This window comes from Gorilla gorilla, chromosome 17 (genome assembly GCF_029281585.2).
Source record: "Gorilla gorilla gorilla isolate KB3781 chromosome 17, NHGRI_mGorGor1-v2.1_pri, whole genome shotgun sequence".
In the NCBI taxonomy this organism is placed as follows: domain Eukaryota; kingdom Metazoa; phylum Chordata; class Mammalia; order Primates; family Hominidae; genus Gorilla; species Gorilla gorilla.
This window is the reverse complement of record NC_073241.2, coordinates 62,311,515-62,338,765: the sequence shown is the minus strand read 5'-3', so window position 1 is coordinate 62,338,765 and position 27,251 is coordinate 62,311,515. Positions and strand designations below refer to the sequence as shown.

Here is a 27,251-nt window from a genome sequence, read left to right as displayed (position 1 = left end):
TAATTAGTTCATCTATTTTCTTCATAAATGTACCTCTGTGCCCACGAAAGTATTGGTATTAATGCAGTTTCACACATTTACTAAATTGTTCAGTAATGTTTACTGAGAAACTACTATGTACCAAGCATAAGAGCAAAAAGTTTTTATGGCACAAAAAATTTCACAGAAGTGGGGAAATTAATATGAAGATAGTAACTATAATAAAACATGGTGATTGCAGTGACAGAGCTATGCATAGTGTCGTGTAAAAAGTACTAACTGTGCCTGACTTAGTGGTAGTTTTCCAAGAATGCTAATTTTTACACATTTCTTCACATACCAATATGTATGCACAATATTTAGTATCAATTAATTAAGAATTACTTTTCAATAACAAATGCCTCATTACAAATTCCAGTTCTATTGCTTTTGAGTCCTGCATTCCTCCTAAGGAGATTTCAGCTTGTTTTGCTCCTTATCAGCCTCTACTTCTCTTCGTATCTGTCAATAAGTTACAAATATAAAAAGAATTATTTGTGTATTTGTGCATATAAAAGAATATAATTGTATTTGTCACATATTTAGCTTACTAATGGAAACTTATTACAATGGCACACTTACACTTCCCTACCAGGCTAAAATGTCATATTTATATAGAACTATAAAATACCTCTTACTAACCTTTCCAGGTAAACCAAATGTTTTTAATTTCATACATTTGTTACCATAACTACCCAAATTAATATATGGCCAACATCAAAAAGAAGGCAGCCATGTAATGAATTACACCATCTATGTTTAACCTTCCTTCCGTCGTACTACCTGAAGTGTTTCATTTTGTGGGAAAAACGTAAAAGTGGGTCATTCAATATTTCCCCAAAAATTTTTAGTTTTTTGACATATTTCTATTTCCACACCTTAATGTGGGAAGAAAGAGGGCTGAGGAAATGATGGGACGAAAAGATGGTGTTTTCAGGAGTGACAAGAGGACCTTAAATAATTGAATGTTTTGAATATTTTATGCTTGACAAAGATAATGAGGGGAAACAAAAGGAAGAAAAGAGAAGATAGAAAAATAAATAGAAGTTGAAGAAAAACATAGATGAGATAAAAAGAAGGCATAGAGAGAAACAACCATGAATTCGGTAACTATTAATGATGACAGATTTTATGCCTTTATTTTTCTGATTGAGGCTAGTTGGTAGAAGAAATCTCACGGTTATGAATCCTGAGAGATCTATGGTTACAGAATTGGATTTTTGGACATGTTTGATATTTGGTTTACCTTATTTAGAGGTTTTCTATTAAGCCCCTGGAAAAACCTGGAAGATCTAGATATCCATTTACTTAATCATTTTAAGAGAGAGCAGTGGCAGTGTCATTGCTGACCATGTAGACTCACATATCCTCAAAATATTAACTCTTCATTTATTTCCTCCCCCTTTGATTTGTAAATATTGTTTCTATCAAATTGCCCATTGGCACTTTCCTTTATGAGCTGATTTATGCAAAATTTATTATTCCGTTTCTGTCTTCCCTGCTCAGCCCCATATTTTAAAGATCATTCTGTGTGGCTATAATATTTGTCTAGTCCATTTCTTCTCATCACTGTAGAGTCTTTCACAGTTCACTTGGCCATTCTACAAATGAATGGACACCTATGCTGCCCATGAAATTAAACTTTAGCTTAGCTCAGCAACATGAAATTAATTCTGAGCCCCCCAACAGAAGTTTCAGGAGTCAAAAACTGAGCAGACCTCTCTATCTCCTTATAATGCAAGACCTCTATGAACCACTTTTAATTAAAGAAGGCGTGGGGTAGACACATTTGGGCATGATTTATGGTATTTTAACAGCTCTGACTACTCTTTACAAAGTTATTGAGTCCATTTTGAGAGTACTTACAAAGCTCACAAAGATTTCTTTTTTTTTTTTTTTAAGGACTTGGAGATAATTTTGAAGTGACTGTTGATTGGCTGTGTCACCTTACTATGGTCCTTTGCTGGAAAAATAAAAATGCTTTCTAACCATGTTTTTTTATGCTTAGGCCTAAGTAGAGCCCAAGTAGATCTTGAATGAGAGGTTTAAATTGGAACTTCATTAAGCACGTGATATGGTTTGGCTCTGTGTCCCCACCAAATCTCATATTGAATTGTACTCCCATAATTCCCAGGGGTTGTGGGAGGGACCTGGTGGGAGACAATGTAATCATGAGGGCAGTTTCCCCCATACTGTTCTCATGGTAGTGAATAAGTTTCACTAGATCTGATGGTTTTATCAGGGGTTTCCACTTTTGCATCTTCCTCATTTTCTCTTGCTGTCACCATGCAAAAAGTGCCTTTTGCCTCCCACCATGATTTTGAGGCCTCCCCAGCAATGTGGAAGTGTAAGTCCAATTAAACCTCTTTTTCTTCCCAGTCTCAGGTATGTCTTTATCAACAGTGTGTAAATGGACTAATACAGCACGATACTAATATATTAATTAAGACTCTATAATAGGGGTCAGCAAATGTTTGTCTATAAAGGAACAGGCAGTAAATATTTCAGGCTTTATGGTCCACTCAGTCTCTATTGCAATTACTTAACTCTGCCACTGTAAAGCAAAAGAGACTGAAGACAACATGTAAACCAATGAGTATGAGGTGTTCCAATAAAATTTATCTACAAAGGCATGCAGGGGCTGGATTTGGCTGGAGAGCCATAGTTGGCTTATCCCTGATCTAGAATATCATTTTCCCCTATACCAAGATTAAATTATTTTGGGAAGTAGATACATCCCAAAGTGGTTATCTGTAGAAAATTGCCTTAGATATTTTATATCATATTTCTGCTTGGGATACGTTGCAAGGTTTGGACAGTGCCCTAATGTGAACAACAGTACCAGGTGAGTAAAGATGCTCATAATCTCTTCCTTCCCAATAAAGCAACAAAAGAATGAAGATATTACCAGTAATTCAACCCATAAGGATATTGTATTAGACTGCAAATTATTTGCTGAACTTCTCATAGTTGGCACATCTGTGGCAATAGCCCTAATGTTTTCTGACCCTGAATCTCCAAGGAAAAGACTGAGGCCTATTTTTTTTTTTACTCCAAAGCACTCTCCTCCATGAGTATCTAATTTATTTTGAAAGGCTGATGTAATTCTATAGGGTATTCAGAAATTAGAGCATATACATGCTAGAATCTTAAGGGTTCTGCAATTTATACCCAAGATTAGGAGGGGATGTAAACCCAGAAAGGGTGTCAGACTGAAATTAGGCTGGACCCTAGCCTTAATGTTCTGTCCATGTGTGACCTTGGTCAAGAAATTGACTTCCTTTGCCCCTATTTCCTCATTATCGATGTAGAAAAATTTTTTTAAATTTTTATTTCTGAAGGACTTGCACCAAATTGTTAATGCTATCTCTGGAGTATAGAAATGACAGTCACTGTGAAGAAAGGTTTTAATTTTCTACTCCATGTACCTCTCTGTTATTTTGTATATAATATAATCAGCATGTATTACCTCATAACAAACGGATTTCTAAAAGAAATATTTAAATTCTGATGTAACATAGATATAACAATAAAACTGACATTAAATATATAAAGTGCTTTCAAAATTAACCATTTTCTACAAATGTAAAGTGGCATCAGGTTATCTGACTACATCAATGGCAACTTGCAAAATATACATATTTTAATCATTCAAAGCTTTTACTTAATTTATGCCATAATATGTGTTCTGGAACCCCCTTAGATCAGTTTTTCTCTCATTTGTAATGAAGTTTCTAGGTACTGTTCTTACAATTTCTGCATTTATACGGTACATTATTACTTTATGATAAAGTTAGTTCATAATTCCTTAACTGTTTTTGCTGATGACCTTTTAAAGTTGCATAATTAGAATAAGTTGTGGCTATTGTATTGGAATCTGTATCCCATGGGCCAAGAAGGCAGCACATTAATTCTCTGCATCACCCACTCGATGTGCAGTGCCATCAGCACAAAGATATTATTCTTTGTAATTACATAAAGAAAGGGTCTATTTAGTGTTAACTGACCTTTCTGTGACTGATCAGCCTTTTCCGCCAGTGAAGTAGAAATGTATATCATTAAAATGTGAGTAAATAGGAAACCTTTCTACATCTTAAACTGTTCAAATCAGGAGGTACACATGAAGAGGAAATGGTTGTTCAGCCTTTCACATGATGCCGTGAAAAGAGGAGCAGACTTTTAAAATATATATTTTAGAATATATATTCTTAAAATATATTTTAAAATATCAACAAATTAAAATATAATTAAATGATTATAATGCATAGGAATAGTTAACAAGGGCATAACATCAAATATGTTTCTAACACTCTTGATATCAGAAAAAAATATTGAACTCAAAAATATATTCAGGATTAAAAATTTTAAGTTTATTTAATACACAATTAATAAATTTAGAGAAATTATTACTGTGCCTGTCACTTACTGAGGACAAAAATTGTGCCACGGATTATTCTAAGATGTCATATACTTTAAATACTGTAACCATTTAAATCATGTCCTTTAATTTAGAAAACATCATTGGGGATATAGATTAGGTGAAACCGATTTTTGCTCCTTTTCTTATTACATAATTTATTTCTGTAATCAGTTATATCAAATTATCTGAAGGGACATAAATGATTTTGAAGAAAACTTGACCAAATGGAAATTTAATAGCTAACATAAGTGGCATTTGTGTGAGGTTTTCTTTAAGTTATTCAATAGTTATAGGAGGAATACTATAGTCAGTATGGAGATAAATGTTTCTTTCTTTAACACACACCCACACTGATCAGGTGTTTTTTAATAATTAATAAGCATCTGTATTTCTGGGTCAGGTTTTCCCTGCTAAGACCACATACAGAGCTCTTATATGAATCCAGAAATCAGTTGACAAACTGATGCTTCCTTTAAACTTTGCTCATCACTTTTGCTGGAACTGATCTCTCATGGGACTACTATCGTTATGTGGATATGCCTTTTATCCTTCTTCATGCATAATGCATCCTGATGTAGTTAGCTTTGTGAATGCCTCTATTCCCTTATCTGATTGCAAGCTCCTTCTGCCATGAAATTGTATGTTTTTTCATGTTATTATCAATAATTCTTGGTCAAATATATACAATAAACAGAGACAAAAATAATAGGGAACAAGCAAGGTTAACAAAAGATGTTCAAAAATTCTCAATGAATTTCTTCTGAGTTCTGAGAGGCAATGTCATAATGTCCGTTAGTAAACTTTATGCATAAATCAATGCAGTAGCTAAATTTGTAACCCAGTCAGGAAAGTAAGATGAGGAGTCCTTTGTGTCCTCATATAGTTGGGAGCTGGGGTAGGGCAGCTAACGGAAGTATTCCCCTGGACTCTGGCAGGGACAGGTTTGATTGGTCAGCTGCGTGTCACAGGCTTTCATCAAACAGTGTCATAAAGATGCCTCTGCCAGTACCTCCCATACTGCTTTTCTGTCTTGCTCAGTACGTACTTTTGAATAAATGAGTGAATAGAGAGCATTTTGTTAAACATGATAATACATAGAGTTTAAGGTATGTAATAACCTTGATGCAGAGGATTGATTTGTTCGTTTACAAATCAAGAAGGTTCTTTTAAAACTAATTATCAGAGAACTCGCCTTGGACAAGAGAATGGTTTCCATGGCAGCACAGACAAGGAAGTGGGTCCTGGGAGAGTTAAAACAGTTATTTGCTCCTCTGAGGCTTCAGGGTATCGACACATATCATTCTTACAGACTTGCTTCTTGGAAACACTAGGGAGAACTCTTGCTTTCTGTAGTAATTGGTGTATAGATTTTAAGGGAGAAACAATGCAATAATGCTTCTATGCACACTGTAGGTGATGCCCTTAATAAAGAAGATATTTTCTCCCTGTCTTCTACATTGTTAGAGGATCAGCCTGTATTTTAAACATTTGTGTTAATTACACTAATGCCCATGAATAAAAGTGGGGGATGCTTTTGAAGTTACTCACAAAGAGACTTGGAGCCCGCTTGTCTTGTTTATTCTAAAATATATCCCCGTACATGCTATGAATCAGTCTCAGCACCAATACCTGCTTTAAGGACATCAAAGCCTCACGGTATGCAAAACTATCATTCCAGTGCTCGAGAAGGGCAGAAATGTACCAAGGGCATATAAGAGGACTGTGGGGATTCATTGGGATGGATCAATGGTGTAATGCGTGGGCATGTGCACAAGATCATATACTATTGAAACAGTGGTGCTTGGAACTGACATTACTTGTAATGCTATGCATTGATAGGATACTAAATATGTAGATACATTTTATTGTTTACACTTAGTAATATGCTGAAGTCAAAAGACAGCAGAACATTTAACCTTATCTATGAGAGTTTAATTCACAAGCCATAGGCAACAATAATCTACTATCCCTAAGGGGCCAAGAAAATATTTCTCTTGACTCTGACTCCTCCAAATTTGCTCAGATATATACTAACCTTTGTGGTGGGGCAGCTTCGATCTTCTGATTCAAATCAATGATTTTTTTTCTTCTGTGAAGCTTTTTGTTTATGCTGTTCCCCCACTTGATAGAATCAATTCCACTGTAACTGGAATAGAATTGTTCACACTTCAGCCTCCTCCAACTACAGCTTGTAATCCTTGGTGAACAGGAATTATATCTTATCCTTCTTTTAATTCCTGGCCTAACCACAGAGCTGAATCCGTAAAGTAAACTTCCCAAGGGTTTGCTAAACAAATGATTAAATAAACAAAAAAATGAAGAAAAGGCTAGATGTGAGGATGCTCTGGAGTAAAATCAATCAATAAATACTAACAATACATTTTTTGTTTTCTGATGGTTCTGGTGGGAAGTCCATTCTTTCCATCCATGAGACTGAAGTGAATGTGGTGCAGTCTATGCAAGAATATGGATGTGGTAGCAAGAGCCGGCAGAGCTCTGGTGAGATGAAAGAAAGCAAGGAGCTGTCTGCAGTAAATTCTTAATAACCAAGAATTAGGGGATGACAGACAGATCATCAGGAAAGATTAGCTAAGACAGCAACAGACAGTTACATCAGGGCAGGAGAGTAGAGTTAGAACTGGGTCAGAAGATGACAGCTCTCTTACAATACATAATTGAAAGAAAAACCTAGCCCCTCTGCCTGGTAAACTGATCCAAAAGGGTATATATGACACATTGCTATGCATTTAGTCATAGACACCACGATGATTGTACTAACAATAAGGTATTTGTAAACAGCTATTTCACTTTTTGTACTTATATGTATAGTGCAAATATTTTAATCATAACCACCTTTCTAGAATGTTTGAATCAAGTTTTTTTCTTGTAATCTCCTTTGGCATTAGTCCACCTTTGATTTTAAAAATAACAGTTCAAATAGATTTAAACTTTGTCCAGGATAAGTGTCTCTGGTGGAAGCTCCACAGATCTCCAAGGGTAGCATTATTCTAGTGCATTCAACCAGAGTCCACAGTTCTACAGGTCCCAGCTTTGAAGGTCCATGCATTTGGTCTTGCCAGGGAATGCATCAGACCTAATCAAATAATGAGATATGGAATCATGTAGATCAAAAAGCACAAGAAACTAACAATATATAACCAATATGCCCATATTTATGTATAATTAACAGTAGCCTGGGACCACATTCTAATTTCCATAAGTGGCCTGTTTTACCTATGTCAAAATGCTGTGTTAACCAGATTATAATAAGATAGTTGCTTGGCAGAAATGGACTTAGAACTATGGAATTCAGTTATTTGATTTAATTATTTAATGTCACTACATTTTATGAAGACTGCATTGCATATAGTGTTTAAAAGTGCTGGCTCATGTTTGCGAAGGGAATATATTGGACGGTTAAGGGTACAGGATCTGGAGCCAGTCTGACTTGATGATGCAAAGCCCAGCTTCACTGCCTAATAGCTGTGCAAACTTGCACAAGGTATCTGGCATTTCAGTTGCTTTGGTTGTATAACAAATACCCCAAAACATCATGGTGTAAAATGACTATGCTCATGATTCTATGTGCCAGACATTTGGACAAGGCCGAGCGGGGATGGCATGTCTCTGTTTCACCCTTTCTGGACAGCAGTTGGATGACTTGGCGGCTAGGGGTTAGATTTATCTTCAGCTGACTCACTCACTCACAATTGATGCTGTTGCCTGAGAATTGAGCTAGGATTGTTTGCTGGAAAACCTACACATGGCCTCTGGCCTAGATTCCTTACAATGTGGTGGCAGGTTCCAAGGGTGAATGCCCTCAAAGAGAGGGCCAGGCAGAAGTTGTATGCTTTCTATTATATAAGCCAGCCTGGGAAGTCACTTAGCATCATTTCTACCATCCTCGATTAGCTGGAAAAGCCACAAGTCTACCCAGGTTCAAAGGAAGGAGAAATAGACTGTACCTTTGGATAGGGAGTGATAAAGTTCTGGAAAAAACATCGAGACTGAAAATATTGCTGTGGCCATTTTTGGAAAATACAGTTTACCTCAACTGATATCTCTCGGCCTTGCCTTTCTTACCTGTGACATGAGGATAATAATATAAAGTCTCAGATCATTGCTACAAGGATAAATTCAGTAAATACTGCATTCCTAGCACAGCTCCTGACTATAGTAAGCACTCCCTAATATTAGCTTTTGCTGTTTTTTTAATTCTCATTTTTGTCATCAAGCTAATATAACACAGTATAACTAATACTAGAGTGGAAGTGGAATGGTTTCCAGAACTGAGACGGTTGAGGCTTTGGGTCTGGAGGAATGTTTCCTGTTGATAGGCACCGGCTATGTTAGTGTCCCTGACTTTATTTCATTTTTGCTTCCATTGCTTATCAACTTCTTTTAAAGTGGCATATTCTTTTTAGGGAGAGGAGGGTTGTTAATATCTTACATTCAGTTACAATACAGATTTACTATCCTGGGTAATTTTCTTTCTTCTGAAGGTGACTGTGTAAGTCTCAGTTGTTATTTATTATATGTGGAATTTATAACTTAACAGGCAAGTTCAGCCTTATTTCTGATTTCTTTGCTGTATATCACAAAGTGAAACAGAAATATGATATAGGCTTTATATTTTTTATATTTTTATATTTTTATAAAAAATATAAAATTTTTATATTTTTATATTTTATATTTTTATATTTTTTCCCATAAAGAATCAGTTTTCTGATTGGAAGTCCCTAGTCCCCACTTACCCAATGAGAGATGGGAAGAAGGAAAAATAAACTGAAAGTGGAGAAAATTGAGGAAAAGTCCAAGTGGAATCTATGACTTAAAGAACAAGAAAAGTCAAGTGGCGGGGGTGGGGAGTAGAACTACTATTTGTGTATTTTGAATACTCAACCTGTCTCCATTTTTCAGCATTTTTGCTGACAGAGAAGGAAGCCAAGCCTTTCCTTAGCAATGGTTCTTCCACGCTTTGGGGATCATGGGCTAACTGAATAACCTGAGAAAAATGCTGTGTACAGTTTAATGAGGTCCACATACCTTCTGAAAGTCAATGATTCACCCAAAATAAAGAATTCTTGTTAAACCTGGACAATATGGTTATCTTTAGAATAGTTTTTAATACAAAAACATATTGTATGATTTCTCTTTATATACTTAAAAGAGTATATATACACTTAAAAGTGTGTATATATATATACACCTCTCAAGTAGTACAGTATCAAATAGTATAATGAATGTGCCATATTATAATGGTGGTTATATTGCCAATCAGTTACTTCATAGAAGTTGAAAAATAAAATGTATGGTTCCAAAGGGCACAATATATATATTTCTGAACTAATATTATGTGCATACATGCATTTATTCATTTACTGAAAACCTGTGCACCTACTTATGTTAGATCTTTGCAGTGCAACATCTCTTAGGGCAAACAAAATGATGGTCTCATCCCTCATGGAACCTACAACCTAGATTTTGTTCAGTCCTTATAAGCATAATCTTTATTTTATAATAAAATATTGGGAAAAGAAGCTGTAATATCCCCAGAGTATCAAGGCTTAAAGAAAAATTTGCGATAATAAAGAACAAACCATCGCCAAGTAAAATATTTTCCTTAGTAAACTCTAGACAATATGGAAACTATTAACAAACATTCGTTACATCTCTTCTCTTCACCAAGCTATCTTCCTAATGTTTTACCATCTTAATAAGTATTAATAATTGGAATTGAATAAAAAACAATAAATCTATCTTTGAGAAAGTGTTATATGTACTTAGGCCTTTTGAGTGAATGTAATAGTATGGAAAATAAAAGAAGTGAAAAAAAGAAGAATTCTACATTCCAGTTATCCTTTTATAAGCTATTTCCCTTGCACATATTTCCACCAATAATTATCATTCCCCATTTGTGTCATTTACATTTAACAATATTATTGGTTAAAGTTAAACAAGTCAAAGTTGTGAGGTGGACTCTCAGTTAAACATTTTCAGTGTCGAATGAACACTATTATTTAAAATTAATGAAACTTAAACTTCATTATACATCTGAAGGTCACTGACTTTCAGGAATAAGTAGTGAATTGATACATCCTTCATATATTCATTACTGGAGAATGATAATGTAAAATATTGTGACTGATGTAACATTTTGAAGATTTACTGGCATAACTACACAATTTGCTTTTTTGGCATATATTCTAATTGCGATATATAAAGTGGAAGAACTGGTATCATTCAGAAATTGAACATGTATGCATTTAGAAATAAAACTGCATATTAAACATTGAGCAAAGTATATATTATAAAATATTTCCCCAATTAAGTTCCATTAAATTGGTAAAATGCAAATCCTGGAACTTTGTATCACTCCTCTCAAATTAAATGTTTGTAGTAGCCACCTAGAAATGGAAAGAAAAGCACCTGAGAAGTAGGATGTCTCAGATATCAGAGTTGTGCTTAGATTTAATCAAACAAACAAATGAACAAAAAATTCAAAATGATTCCTATTCCTTTCTAAAGTAGAACATTTATCAATGTTACAAGTTAATCACTTCAGGATTGGATTTTAATATTAATGTCAAAATCTTAAATTAGTATAGCTATCTTTTGAAAAGAATCTCCACCAAAGGAAAATATTAATAGAACTTTGTCCTCATAACAAAAAATAATTCAATGTGATTTTAGGCAAGTTTATAGATAAAAATTTCTGAAGTTTTAAATTATTGTGACAGAATTAAGACAAGGGCATTTAAAATGATTCTCAGTTGGTCATTTTGGCTTTTTGAAGAATAGCTGTGACATAATATTTATCATTAGGGATCAATATGGATACCAGGCTTTCATGAGAAATATGTTTGTTGACTTTAATAAATCTTCAAGTGTGTAAATACAGAAATATTTGTACAGGCAATTTTCTGCTGAATTACATTTCCTCTATACACATTCTTGCATGGCAACATATTTTTTAACAACTTATACTAAGAGTTTGTTGTGATGGCAATTTTCACAAAGAAACAATTTTAATTGCTTCACAATGGTTATTTCTGTATCTAGTTATTTAATCATCATTATTATCGTCATGATTAATCTGCATTTATATGTTTTGACAACTTATTTTGCTATTATAAATAACATTGTAATGAATAAAGCATTTTGCTTAGGATAGATTCCCAAAAGAGAAATTACTGGATTAACAGGTTTGAAAATATTTAAAGCTATTGATAAATACCATATTTTTTAAGCAGTCAGAGTAAGTTTTCTGTGCAAGAAATGTAAAAAAAAAAATCAGAAACTAAACTCAGTTCAGGCATTTAATTTAAAATTAAAGATAGCCCCCAATTTGCCAATGAATAGTGATGCAAAGTTATTTTCTAAAGAGTTTATATTAGATTTGACATATATTTATTTAGTCATGGAGGAGGACATTATAAAGTTCTCAACTGCTCATACTAGCAGATTTAACTTTTATTTAAACATAACTAAAATATATTAATTATAAACAATGATGCTGGGTGCTTCTAAATTTTGCATTCCCTATTCTTTGTCTTTTACTCTTTCCTCATCTATGTTCTTAATGTTTTCTGTGGGTACCAACATTCTGAACTTCATGGAGATGAAATTCTAAGCTACAAGGTACCATCTATTCATTTAAGCACAGGGGCTAGAGAAAAGTATAAGAGGACAGGAAACTGTGAAAGTGCTCCTGGGATGCTGATTAAAGGGTCCCAGGACTGGGCACCTTTCAAGGCATGATAGACGGAAGTTCAGGAAAAAGGCAGTGAAAAGAGGTGAATTAAAAGTCAGACTAACTCTGATGAATCACACATTAATGTTAAAAAAAAAAACCTGCATCAAAAAAGAATATTATTAAATCAACAAAGGATATTGGTATCAGGAGAAGCATTTTTTGGTTATTTTGTTATTTTTCTACTATACATAATAGAGCATGTTTAGATAATTTAAAAGATGTAAAAATTCAAACAAATCCAAATGATTTTAATTGCGTTTATATATATATACACACAATTAAATTTTTTTTTTACCTTCTAGAAAATAATAGCTGATTCACTTGAAGAAAATATGCGTTTAGCTCAAGAGTATCAACAGCTACAGACTACATTCTTAAAAGAAAAGGACAATTATTTCAATATATATGATAAACAGCTATCACTTGATACTTCAATTGGAGATAAGAAACAGGTATTGGTTTTTCTAATTGTTTTAAGATAATGATTTATGTCATATATGCACTATAAAAGTAAAAAGTAGTCAGTTTGGGTGCCTCTGATCTGACGATGATATCCACAACATGGCCTATTTTCTCTGTGTAGTTTTGTTGTATATTTATATCAACCTTTTAATATTGAATTTTGAAAGAATATTGGAGAAATGAAAAACTTAGTTTCTAATCCACTATTCTATAGTAATTTGATTTTGATTAATATGACCAGAAATGCCAATTTTTTATCTGTAGATTTAAATATATTATCATAGTCTTTATATTTCAATTCTAAGAGTGGGTGATTTCCCATGGTAGGCCTCTAAATTGTCCTTTTAGTATACAGGCTCCAAATTCTGGTAACTATTTTCTTATTAGATATGGAGATTAATTGGAAACTTGGAAAAATAGCTGACTTTCTCTAATTACTGAAAATCATTGGGAATTCTAAATATATTTTATAAAATCTTCTGTAATGGTAAGTGGAAAGGTAAAGCACACAATATGCTGTGAATCAAAAAGGAAGAAAAAGTTCTATTACTAGAGTGTTATAATACAGCCACTTCATTTATATTCTCCAGATACTTAGTAACAATAAAAAATATTTTCCTTAAATATTTGTTTCCCCCCAGGATTCAAATTTCAGAAAATACAGTCATTATTTTTTAATAATTAACCTAACCATGAAAACCAAATTGATCCTTTCTCCTACTGGTATCACCCATATTGTTGCATTATAAATCAGTAGTTTAGAATAGCAGTGCTATACTTATGGCTATTATGGAATGTTGGGAAGGCAAAAGGTGGGATTTTAATGCAAGTTCTACTAGCTCCGTGAGCTTGGCAAGTTGCCTTTTCCAACCTCAGTTTTCTCATCTATAAAATAAGATTTACCTCACAGGGTACTTTGTAAGTAATAAAAAAGAGCCATTCATAATAAGTTACTTTAAAATTTAAGGGATGCTATACGACTGTAAGTAATTATTACATTCATCTGGCATCCCCCTATGTACTTCCCTATTTCCCATCCGTCTACTCTCATGAGAGTTAAAGCTTCTGAATACATTGGGAAAGAGAATAATGCATTTTTCTCTTAAAATCTTGAAATGATAGCAAGATGAAGATACATCAAGGTACAAGTGTTTGGGAGGCTAAGGTGGGAAGATCACCTGAAGTCAGGAGTTTGAGACCACCCTGGCCAACATGGTGAAACCCTGCCTCCACTAAAAATACAAAAATTAGCTGAATGTGGTGGCATGCCCCTGAAGTCCCAGTTACTCAGGAGGCTGAGGCAAAAGAACGACTTGAGCCCAGGATGCGGACATGGCAGTGAGCCAAGAATGCACCACTGCACTCCAGCATGGGCAACAGAGTGAGACTCCGTCTCAAAAAAAAAAAAAAAAAAAAAAAAAAAAAAGAATGAAATAAGTGTGTTTGGGAAAGAATTGATAATACAACTATCTGCCAAAATCTTAGTGTCCTCAAACCATTTTGCAGGACTCAAAGAAAGGGCATGTATGTATCTATGAAGAATTTGTCCAATCACTTCACGCATTTGACATTGTTATTTGAAATTAAATATGTTCTATTTGTTGTTCATAATTGAGAAGCAGAAAATAATCATTGACTATACTGTATTTCCTTTTCTAATCGGGAGCAAAAATAAATTATATGTGCAGTTATCTGCAGTTATCAGTTTATAAAGAATCACTTGGTGGCAAATGACAAATACATTCGATACATGCATAAATAGTGGAGACCCCATGCTTTTTAAGAGAAAGCCCTAACATCACATTTTCATAGTAAGAGCAAAATTATCTTGATCTCATTTTGGAATTAAAGCAAATCTTGATGCAAGATACAAGGACTGAGACTATAGTAGGAACAGACAGTGGAGATTGCTAGGAGATTGGGTTTATGTTTGTGATCCCTCAAACGAATCACTTTTAGCACACCTGTTTCAGGGAAACTTTCAAGATTGATTTGTACTTCCAATCATTTTTCATTTTCATCCTTCAGCGATGGAGGTCATTAAGTGCAGGCTGCCCTTGTCAGTGTCATGTAGGATCAATTTGCTGCAATGGACAGAGAGGCCTTACTGATGCTGTTAAATCTGTCAGTGAGAAATCTTATGTCATTAGCGTCTAATGCACTGCTTACAGGATGGAATTTGGCCAACAAAAATGAGAAAACTCTTTAATATTTTAGTCCATTTCCTTGATATTGCAGCATTTCCCATGTATGCAGGTTTTAGTTCTTTGGCCAGTTTAGTTTGGGTACACAAAAGCACTATTCAGTCTCTGATTCCCTTGTTGAATTCCCTTAACAGATATAATGGATCTCACTTTTAGGAATTTTGTGCATCTTTTTCCTGTTTTAGACTAATTTCATTGCTTCTGAACATGAATTCCTTTTGGCATGGTAAATAATTATATTTTAGTTATTGTGCTTCTTAGGGACTATTATTCTCTCTATACAAAGTATACATTTTCATACTTCTTTGTATTCTTATGCCAAGAGTAATAAAGAAAACCTAATGAAAGAGTGAAACAAATTGAAAATAATGTCCCCTTACTTGACACAATCTTATATACACATGTCTCAAATGTTAGAATGCTATAGTATTTCTCTTACTGTTAATATTATGTCTGCTTTATTTGCTTGTGTTATCTTTGATACTTTCCTGTACTTTTAAAATTTGTAGCAATGGGTATTCTTGCCTTTAAAAATCAGAAAGAGGCAAAAGCAATTATGCAAAATTCTTATTTGCCCTGTTTGTGGGTAACGATAGAAAATAATCCAATCTAAGACTTCTCAGATGTCAAAATTAAAACTAACACTAGAAATACATGAAGGAAAATCTCTGAAAAACAGATTATACTTCCGTGTGAATATAGACATTTTTGTTAGAAGCTTTCAAATACTTTTTATAAAAATATGTCATTTTTAATATTTTATTTTAAAAGTTAAAAAAAAATCCATGGGTATTTTGATGAAGTCACCATGTATTTGTTTTAATTGCCACCCCAGATTCTTCGTGCCTGCACAGAAAGGTAAGTTAAGCAAGCACGCAGATATTGAAGTGATCTGTTGGTTGAAAACAAGATGGCTTGCAAAATGTGTTAAAATATATTTTTTAAATTATATAATTAGCCATTTGTAAAGCTTTACCCTTCCTTACTGCAAATCCCAGTGCTTTCAAACTAAGGGAATGAAAATTATTACAGATTCAGCCAACATGTAACAAATACTTATGTGGACAAAGTGTTTGTGCTATATTGTTTGCAAATTTTATCTTTTAGTGTCTCTCAATAATCCTGGGGAATTTGCTATTACTATTATCATCTCTCCCAATGTAAGATATAGAACTAACATTGAGTGTCACACAAGATTGCTCAAGTAGAAGGAGATGCTGGGATGGGAATCAAATTCAGGTTTTTCTTATATCTAATCTATTTCAGAATTATAATACTACCTCTTTACTATAACATTAATTAAACAGTCCTATACATGGCTAATCAGGTTATGTAAAGCTTTGAAAAAAACATGTAAATTATATATGATATCTCTAGTGCTCAACTGAAATAGATTATTTGATTCACTAGTTGTTTTTGTAATTTTATTTCATTGGAGCCACTTTTTCAGTAATTTTCTGGGGAAAGGGCCACCTGTTTATTTGGAGGAGATTTAATTTTCATAGGGATTTTAGGTAGGTTTCATAATTCTAAATTATAAAACTTTCTAACTAGAAGTGCCTTTAGAAATATTGCCCTCCTCTTTAAAAAATAATTTTACAGAGGAAGAATCTTAGGGAGGCCAGAGTGGCTTAGTGATTTACCACATACACAATCAAGTAGAAGAAATGTTGTCCTAGAACTTAGTTTTCTTTACTCATGTTCAAATGTTCTTTCCAATAAACTGCAGATGAGCATATGCTATGATTTTTGTGGTAGGTTTGACTGGACCAATAGCTGAGATGTAAGCATCTCTTTTAAATGATTTGGGCCTGTGAAGGAATTACAGAGACAAGAATTAGAGGACTACTCTGCAGCAGTGTGTTGGCCTCTAGGGAATACTTCTGATCCTCACAGAACACTTGTAATTCATTCATTCAATTATTCAAAATATATTATTAATCACCAATTGTTCTATATACCAGCAATGAACAATTGGAATTTGAAATTTAAAACACAATGCCATTTATATTAACACACACACAAATAAAGTGAATTTAACAAAATATGTATAAGATCTATATGATGAAGAGCACAAAATGAATGAAAGAAATAAATCAAAGAAGATCTAAATAGATGGAGAGATATTCCATATTCATGGATAGGAAGACTCAATATTGTTAAGATATCCATTATTTCCAACTTGATATATAGTTGGATACAATCCCAATAAAAATCCCAACATATTTTGTGAATATCAGTCAAATGATTCTAAATTTTATATGAAATATAAAAAGACACAAAATAACCAGCAAAATATTGAAGAATAAAGTCAGAGGATTAACACTACCCAACTTCAAGATTTACTATAAAGCTGACAAAGATACTACAGAAGACATAGAAATGTGCCACCTTATCTCTGCTTCCGTGCTAAAGGTTGTGATCTCGAGTCCAGGAGATTCTTTCCTAGACTATAATGTAGAATCAGAGCTCTCCAGCATCCTTTCTTCACCCGACCAAGAGAAGAATTGTGTATTTTTGCTATTTAACCTACCTTGCCTAGGTCTCATTGGACAACATTTCTATACTCAATTCTCAAAAAATTATATCATCTATAGATTATATAAGTTTTCTTATCAACTTTCAGCCACAGTTTTCTTTAATACTCACTTTGTATCGATGTGCTTAGGAGTCAATATCAGTTCTAGCAATAAACAATTAGTTATTTTCCTAGAGAAATGTGAAAGCTGTTTGAGTCTCATTTTTATAAGTATTTAGTATTGGTTGTTGTCATGCACACCATATAACTGTGCTTTGATAGTGAATTCTGTCTGCTTGTTTAATGTAGATAGAAATTCACTTCTTTCATAGCAAAACCATAAAATAATAATTTTCCCTGTAACAGCTATTTGAAGACCCTATCAGTGTCTCTTCTTCCATTTATTAGAACACAGGCATGTGGACATGCAAACACACATACACACACACACACACACACACAAATGGCTTTGGCCCCTGTTTCTTAGAAAACACACACACACATACACACACACTTGTTCTAAAGGCATTATCACACTTTATAGACTGATAAGTTTGCATTAAATTTATACTGTCCCATTTCTCTGAAGAGTTTTTCTCACAAGACCTGTGAAGAGCTTTGGGGATGCCCGAGACAGGAGTACACAGCTGATAGACTATTGTTTTATCTCAGTGAATCTACCTTTTGTTGTCCAAACTCCATGAGGAAAATACCAAGACTGGGAGTTTATTGCTGGCCAATATTTTAAAGAAGTAAACTTGGCTTAAATCAAACCAATTATTCAGTCCAATACCAGTTTTGAGGGTATTTTCAATTTATGTATCTTTCATGCAGTTTTGAGATTTTATTCTGGTAGAGTTGCATAGCAATGAACATTTTGTTTTTAATATTAGCCACACCTTAAGAGTGATTTATTGAGTGTGATGATGGACTCTAGTATATCAAAAATATTTAAGATAAAATTTTCGTGTGTGTGTGTGTGTGTGTGTGTCAACCAATGGCTATTTTGTTGTGTGTGTGTGTCTGTGTGTCTGTCTGTGTGTGTGTGTGTGTCAACCAATGGCTATTTTGTTCCCAAAGGAATATCTGGATATCCTGCAGTGTCTGGAGACATTTTTGGTTGCCTCTGGCATCTAGAAGGCAGAAGCCAAGAATAAGGATGTTGCTAATCATCCTACAATGCACAGGACAGTCCCTCTCTCCTTCACACACACCAAAATTCTCCAGCCCAAATGTCAACAGAGCTGAGGTTAATAAACCTTGATATACAGAGAGAGAGAATTTACATGTCATATGTATGTAATGTGCATGCGTATGTGTATATACATATATATAACATGACACATTGTGTACTATATCCCCTTCTTAAAGATTTAAACTGCATTTGTATATTTAAAATTCTGAGAAATTCAATATTAAGAAATCTGTTAACTCTGTTAACCCTGAATTTTCTATTGTCCCTGGAATTCTTTCTTCTCAGGAAAACTATTTACTACTGATTGACTTGGTGTTTAGTAGATTAAACCTTGGAAAATATTATTCTCTCTCTCTCTCTCTCTCTATATATATATATATATGTGTGTGTGTGTGTGTGTGTGTGTGTGTATATATTTATAGATGTATATATACATACATGTATATATGTACATATATATAAAACATAAGAGAATAAGAGGCAACTATGTCACAAACTCTACTTTCATGATATTCTGCTAATATATAGCTTTAATAAAAAATAAGTATTATTTATATTACCTATAAAGCTATAGAATAATTTGGAATATTTTCAAATAAATATGTTCTTTGGGAATCCACAGGTATCCAGAATGCTGACTTTCTTTGATGCTGTAGTAGAGCAATAAAATGAAATAGTATTGTTTTTATCACTTAAAACCTATGTTTAAAAAATTACAATAAAACAAGTGAAATATTTTTGTATATACCTTTTACGATAGGTATATTTTCTAATTATCTAATACATGACTTATAACTGCAATTGATTTTCAATTCTGTGGGATTATCTGTTAATGATTTTTTCATTTTGAGCTGTGCATATGCATCTCAATGACGTAAACATTTGGAAAAACTCATTTTTAATCATCTTTTCACAAATCTACAGAGCTACATCTTATAATCATTTATTAAAATAAGTATTAATATGGAAAATGTATATTTATATGCTAAATATTTTCTTTAGTCATTTCTTTTTTCTTCAAAATTTAACCGTCATTGAAGGTAAGATGGAAAACCTATAGACAGCTTATTTAATCCCATCAACCTCTGATAATAAGGAATATGAATATCTCCCTAGCAGGATGGTTGTATAAAACAATATACTAATAATTACTATTTATGAAGCACTACTATGTGCTAGGCACTTTGTTACTTTTTATATGTAATCTTATTTCATTCTCTGAACAACTCTATGAAGCATAAAAATACGTTTTATTTTTTATTTATTTATTTTTTTTGAGACGGAGTCTCTCTCTGTCGCCCAGGCTGGAGTGCAGTGGCGCGATCTCGGCTCACTGCAAGCTCCGCCTCCGAGGTTCACGCCATTTTCCTGCCTCAGCCTCCCGAGTAGCTGGGACTACAGGCGCCCGCCACCACGCCCGGCTAATTTTTTGTATTTTTAGTAGAAACGGGCTTTCACCATGTTAGCCAGGATGGTCTCGATCTCCTGACCTCGTGATCCGCCCGCCTCAGCCTCCCAAAGTGCTGGGATTACAGGCGTGAACCACCGCACCCGGCCCCAAAAATACCTTTTAAATATAAAGCACCTAGAACAGTTTTTTACAAACTATATTTTGCATATAGAAGATATGGCTACTAATATTTCTATTATTTAGATAAATGTGTCCTTCATTTCTTGTATCAAATTGTAGTGTGATTATATGATTATAACATGATCCTCTACTCCATAATAGGTATTAAACAGTGTATGCAACCTGAGAATATGGGATGAATTATGGGTAGAGAGGACAGAAGTGTAAGTAGTAGAGACATAATAATCCATTAGAAAAACATGCAGAGGCCCTAAGGAATGAAGGAATAGCACCATGGTAAGACATCTAATGCCCAGGTAAAACTGACAGAGGATGATACGGTAGAAAATCATGTATGTATACATGTATAAGACCAGGCATGAGGGATAGACTCAGCAATGACACATGAATTGGAGAAATTAATCCAAATCTTTCTTTCTTTCTTTCTTTTTTTTTTTTGAGATGGGGCCTCGCACTGTTGCCCAGGTTGGAGTGCAGTGGCACAATCTCGGCTCACTGCAACCTCCTCCTCTGGGTTCAAGCAATTCTCCTGCCTCAGCCTCCCGAGTAGCTGGGATTACAGGTGCCCACCACCACGCCCAGCTAATTTTTTGTATTTTTAATAGAGACGGGGTTTCAGTATGTTGGCCAGGCTGGTCTTGAACTCCTGACCTCGTGATCTGCCTGCCTCGACCCCTCAAAGTGCTGGGATTACAGGTGTGAGCCACTGTGCTCGGCCGTTAATCCGAATCTTATACCACCAAACACCAATTAGGACACATATATAAATGAAAAGATCTCATTTGCAATAGCTACAACAGCCAAAAATTTCCCAGAAATACCTAATATGGAATATGTCATTGTAATCTTCATAAAGGAACCTGTAAAATTTTACAGATGGAAAAGACAATGAAACAGCACATGCCATAGCAATACCCAACATTTTAATTTGGTTAATCTGGCATCTTCATGTTATAATTTTAAAGCAATTCCAAACAAATTAAAAGAATATTTTTTGGATGCTGATAAAACCATTCTGTACTGGAACATGAAAACAGATTAAAGGATTATGGAGAAAATGAGGGAATATTTGTTCTAACTTGTCCTGAAACAAACAATAAAGCTACAAGAAGTGTAACATGTTGTAACAATGACAAAAAGTTCAATGCGTCACAAGGACTGGCTAGAAAAAAAAAGTCCCAATATGCCAAGCAATTTATTGTATAAAAATGTGAAAATGCAAAGAAATGCAGCATAGTCTTTTCAACAAAATGGTGCAAGGCTTACTGTATGTTTGTGGGCAATTGCAAATAAATCCTACCTTGAACCATGCCAAAAACCACAAATGCGTTAGAGTGTTAAATATAAACACAAAATGTAGTTGAATAGGTATCTGATCTTGAAATGAGAAGAGTTTTTATCAACATCATGAAAAAGAAGAAATCTTTTAAAATGAAAATGTATAAATTTGCTGACATGAAAATTAAATGTCTGTGGGTTTAAAACTATGGGAAAATATTTCAACATCTGTGTCAAACATGAACTTAATATTTTTACCACATGGAGTGCTACTCTCTGTCCCTTAAAAGATAACTTCTCTAGTAGAATCATGAAGAAAGTATTTAAATAAGTATTGCCTGGTATGTCTTGTCTTTGTTGAATATTTTAAAAAATACAAAGCAAGTTGATAAATAAAAGGGAGAGAAGTATCCTTAATAGTAAAAAACAAAAAAGGAAAGGAAAACAACAGAATAGCATTTGCACCCACCAGATTAGCATAATATCTTACAATGATAATATCTAGTTTTTGGAGGAAGCACTGAAATTGACACTTTCACCAATGGTGATATTGTACTTTGAAATGCTCCCTATGAAGAACAAATTGACAACATATAGCAAGAGCTTTAATGTATTCATACCCTTTTTCTCTAAGGAACATTACCAAAATATGCACAAATGGTGTTTTCAACAAGGATTTGATTATAAAATGGGCAGAACAGTGTAGCATGGGGCCAGACTGCCTGGGTTTGAATCCTGCCCTTTTGCTTCCTAGCTATGATTTTGAGCAAGTCGTTTACCTCTTGGAGCCAGTGGTTCCTGATCTGTAAAATGAGAGTAACAGCAGAATCTACTTGATACAGTTTTTCTGACAACTAATTTAATACATGTAAAGATTTCTAACAGCCTTTGATACGTAGTACGTTCTACATGTATTTCAGTTACATTTATTGTTGTTATTAAATGAGATTATATAGCATACTTCACAGATTGTTTAGTATGTATGAAGAGAGAATAAGAATCAAAACAGGTATTATTATCATTATTTTTATACTATTATGAAATAACCTCAACCGTGGCAATGGACTCCTTATAGGAATGACTTTTATTACCTTGTATTAAGAAAGATTATATGAAATCAGAACACATTGTAAAATCATCACTTTCTGTTAACCAAGAGTGAATTAAAACAACAGATACCAAGTAACTTAGATGTGATTATTTTATTTTATTTTATTAGAATACGTATTTTATTTTATTATATTTATATATATTTTTATTATACTTTAAGTTATAGGGTACATGTACACAACGTGCAGGTTTGTTACATATGTATACATGTGCCACGTTGGTGTGCTGCACCCATTAACTAATCATTTTCAAAGGATTCTTACATCATGAGAGGCTCTAGTAACATAGTGAGCCACACAATCATTTCAATTATACTGAACTAAGTGGAATTTTGTCTGTATCCAAATTTCCAGAGAATATATTTTGCATGCTATGCTCTAAGTATTCATATTCTTCTTTTTGATATGGGGGTCTCACTGTCACCCAGGTTGGAGTACAGTGATGTGATCTCGGCTCACTGCAACCTCTGCCTCCTGGGCTCAGGTGATCCTCCCACCTCAGCCCCCTGAGTAGCTGGGACCACAGGTGAATGCCACCATGCCCGGCTAATTTTTTGTACTTTTGGTAGAGATGGAGTTTCACTATGTTGCCCAGGCTGATCTCGAACTCCTGAGCTCAAGCGATCTGCCTGCCTTGGCCTCCCAAAGTGCTGGGATTACAGAAGTGAGCTACTATGCCAGACCTAATTATTCATATTCTGTGTATACCTGTGTACACCTGATTCTATTAAAAGAAATTAATTGATTTTGGGAGGTTCCTCAACTAATTCACTAGACACTAATTCACAAGTTAAATTTTTTCCTGCTTTCTTGAAATGGACTTTGAGTAAAGCAATTTACTCGTACGTCTGACCCTTTAAGAGTTTGTTAATAAGTGACTATGGAAAAATATTGTGGACAGATAGACATTAAAAATACTTTCCTTTTGGCAGTTGAAGAGCAATTCTCACTGATTTCCTATCAAAATAATCCTGAAAATGACAAATGTTCTTTTTTACAACCTTGTACTTTTCCATCATAGTAAATCACTGATTAACAAATAAAACACACACAGGCAATTCATTATCTGAGAAAAAGAAAAGTAACAATGCAGTGGCTATAGTGTTTAGAATTTTGTGAGGCTGTGTCAGATATAAAATCATTTTCTAGTTATTTCCCTTGGTACAGGGTATCAGAATTATGTGGTCTTTCAAGAAAAAAATATTTTAAAGAAAGATATATGCACTGTACTCCTAGGTTATTGAGAAAAGTATATAAAACAAAGCTACTGTCTGCATGATGTACATAGAAAAAGAGCAAAAATGTTATCTGTAAAAGCAGAAAAGAATATGGCTTGCTTGACTTTTTGAATCAAGCAAGCTACAGCAATCTTTTGATTCTAATATGAAACTGTAGTAAGGATCATTGCACTAATGCATGAGGATTTGTGATAATGTTGCAGAAATTTTACTGTCAAAACTGAACTGCAGTGTAATGACTTTTGTTATCATGGTTTCTAATAACTATTCAGCATGAATTGACCCTACATATGTTTTGCTGCAATAATGTGTCACTAACTCAGAAAGCTAAAAAGAAAATAAAAAACAGTCAACATAATGCTGTGTATGACTTCATGATAACCTTTACTATTAATATTGTTAAAACAATTATATTAATAATAGTCACTATGCAAACTATGGGATCACATGTCAATAAAACCTCAGACACATTGTGACAGTTCTGGCTAAAGAAACCTATAGAGTACTTCACAGTAAAATATGTCCTCCTCTGTTCAGCCTGGGCACTAGTTACTGACTGTGCTCTTACTACTTCCATATCTGATTGTTACCTCTATTGTAGGGAGTCTTGGACAAGTTTCCCTACTTCCTATAAGGTGTTTCTTTTTCCTTTTTTGGGCTATCTCTTTAGTTTTTTACTTTCTATATTTTTGCATCTCCTTATTGCACCTCCTTATTGCAGTATATTTTTATTTCAGCATCTCTTCACTGCCATAAATAAAAGTAGAATGTTTACTTTTCTGTGTGGCAGTCACCATGCTAGACATTTACAACCAGTGTAAATCATTGAGTTGCACCAGCCGTATCATAAATGTTGACCAATTACAGATATCATTATCATTTTTATTCTATTATTATTTAATTCATAAAAACACTATGAAACAACTGAGAATATTCTCATTTTTCCTTAGAAAACAAAACTACTGTATTAGTTTGCTAGGGCTGCCCTAACAAAGTACCACAGACTGAGTGGTTTAAACAAGAGAAATTTATTGTCTCAGAGTTTTGGAGGCCAGAATATGAGATGAAAGTGTCAACAGGATTGGTTCTTTCTGATGGCCTGGTGGGATGGATCTGTTTCCAACCCCACATTGCTTGTAGGGGGCCATCTTTTTCCTGTGTCAATACAATGTCTTCCCTTTGTATGCATCTGTTCAGATCTCCTCTTCTTTTCTTTTTTAACTTTTATTTTAGGTTCAGGGTTACATGTGCAGGTTTGTTACATAGGTAAACTCGTGTCATGGGGTTTGGTGTACAGATTATTTTGTCACACCGGTACTAAACATAGTACCTATTTTCTGTTCCTCTCCCTACTCCCACCCTCCACCCTCAAATAGGCTCCAGTGTCTGTTGTTCCCTTCCTTGTGTCCACGAGTTCTCATCATTTGGCTCCCACTTATAAGTGAGAGCATGTGAGATTTGGTTTTCTGTTCCTACATTAGTTGTTAAGGATACCAGCCTCCAGCTCCATCCACATTCCCACAAAAGACATGATCTCATTCTTTTTATGGCTGCATAGTATTCCATGGTGTAGATGTACCACATTTTCTTTATCCAATCTGTCCTTGATGGGCATTTGTGTTGATTCCATGTCTTTGCTATTGTGAAGAGTGCTGCAATGAGCATTCACTTACATATGTCTTTATGGTAGAATGATTTCTATTCCTCTGGGTACATACCAAGTAATGGAATTGCTGAGTGAAATGATAGCTCTGTTTTTACCTCTTTGAGGAATTGCCACACTGCTTTCCACAATAGTTGAACTAACTTACACTCCCACCAAGTGTATTAGTGTTTCATTTGCTCCACAACCTCATGAGCATCTGTTATATTTTGACCTTTTAATAATAGCCATTCTGACTGGTGTGAGATGGTATCTCATTGTAGTTTTGATTTGCATTTCTCTGATGATCAGTGATATTGAGCTTTTTAAAATATACTTGTTGGTCGCATGTATGTCTTCTTTTGAAAACTGTCTGTTGATGTCCTTTGCCCACTTTTTAATGGGGTTGTTTGTTTTTGGCTTGTAAATTTGTTTAAGTTCCTTACAGACACTGGATATTAAACTTGGTCAGATGTGCAGTTTGCAAAAATTTTCTCCCATATTGTAAATTGTCTGTTTACTCTGTTGATAGTTTTATTTTGCTGTGCATAAGCTGTTTGGTTTAATTAGATCCCATTTGTCAACTTTTGGTTTTGTTATGATTGTTTTTGGTGTCTTCAACATGAAGTGTTTGCTGGTTCCTATCTCCAGAATGGTATTGCCTAGGTTACCTTCTAGGGTTTTTATAGGTTTAGATTGTGCATTTAAGTCTTTAATTCATCTTGAGTCCATTTTTGTATATGGTGTAAGGAAGGGGTCCAGTTTCAAACTTCTGCATATTTCTAGCCAGTTATCTCAGCACCATTTATTGAATAGGGGGTCCTTTCTGCATTGCATGTTTTGGTCAGCTTTTTTGAAGATCAGATGATTGTTGATATGCAGCCTTATTTCTGGGCTCTCTGTTCTGTTCTATTGGTCTGTGTGTCTGTTTTTGTACCAATACCATTCTGTTTTGGTTACTGTAGCCCTATAATATAGTTTGAAGTCCAGTAATGTGATGCCTCCACCTTTGTTCTTTTTGCCTGGGATTGCCTTGGCTATTCAGGCTTTTTTGTTTCATATTAATTTTAAAATAGTTTTTCCTGGTTCTGTGAAGAATGATATTGGTAGTTTCATAGGAATAGCATTGAATCTGTAAACTGCTTTGGGCAGTATGACCATTTTAATGATATTGATTCTTTCTATCCACGAGCATGTAATGTTTTCCAATTTGCTTTTGTCATCTGATTTCTTTGAGCAGTGTTCTGTAATTCTCATTGTAGAGATATTTCACCTCCATGGTTACCTGCATTCCTAGGCATTTTATTCCTTTAGTGGCAATTGTGAATGGGATTGTGTTCATGATTTGGCTCTCAGCATGGCTATTGTTGGTGTATAAGAATTCCACTGATTTTTGTACATTTATTTTTAATCCTGAAATGTTGTTGAAGTTGTTTATCAGCTGAGGAAGCTTTGGGCCAAGACTACAGGGTTTCCTAAATATAGAATTATGTCATCTGCAAACAGGGATAGTTTGACTTCCTCCATTCCTAGTTTGATGCCCTTTATTTATTTCTCTTGCCTGATTGCTCTGGCCAGGACTTCCAATTCTATGTTGAACAGAAGTGGCAGGAGAGGGCACTCTTGTCTTGTGCTGGTTGTCAATGGGAATGGTTCCAGCTTTTCCCCATTCAGTGTGATGTTGGCTATGGGTTTGTCATTGATGGCTCTTATTATTTTGAGTTGTGTGCCTTCAATACCTAGTTTATTGGGAGTTTTTAATATGAACGAATGTTGAATTTTATTGAGAGCCCTTACTGCATCTATAGAGATAATCACAT

At 34.2% G+C, this 27,251-nt stretch overlaps 1 protein-coding gene across 2 annotated transcripts in view; it reads left to right on the top strand.

Moving 5' to 3' along the window:
* CCDC178 (coiled-coil domain containing 178) overlaps positions 1-27,251 on the top strand; it is a 495,421-nt gene that overhangs the window by 326,019 nt on the left and 142,151 nt on the right. For both annotated transcript variants that reach the window (XM_019013747.4, XM_055368060.1), the window contains exon 21: positions 12,497-12,646. In XM_019013747.4, coding sequence (XP_018869292.3) covers positions 12,497-12,646 — 150 coding nt within the window. The remainder of the gene's footprint in view (positions 1-12,496; positions 12,647-27,251) is intronic.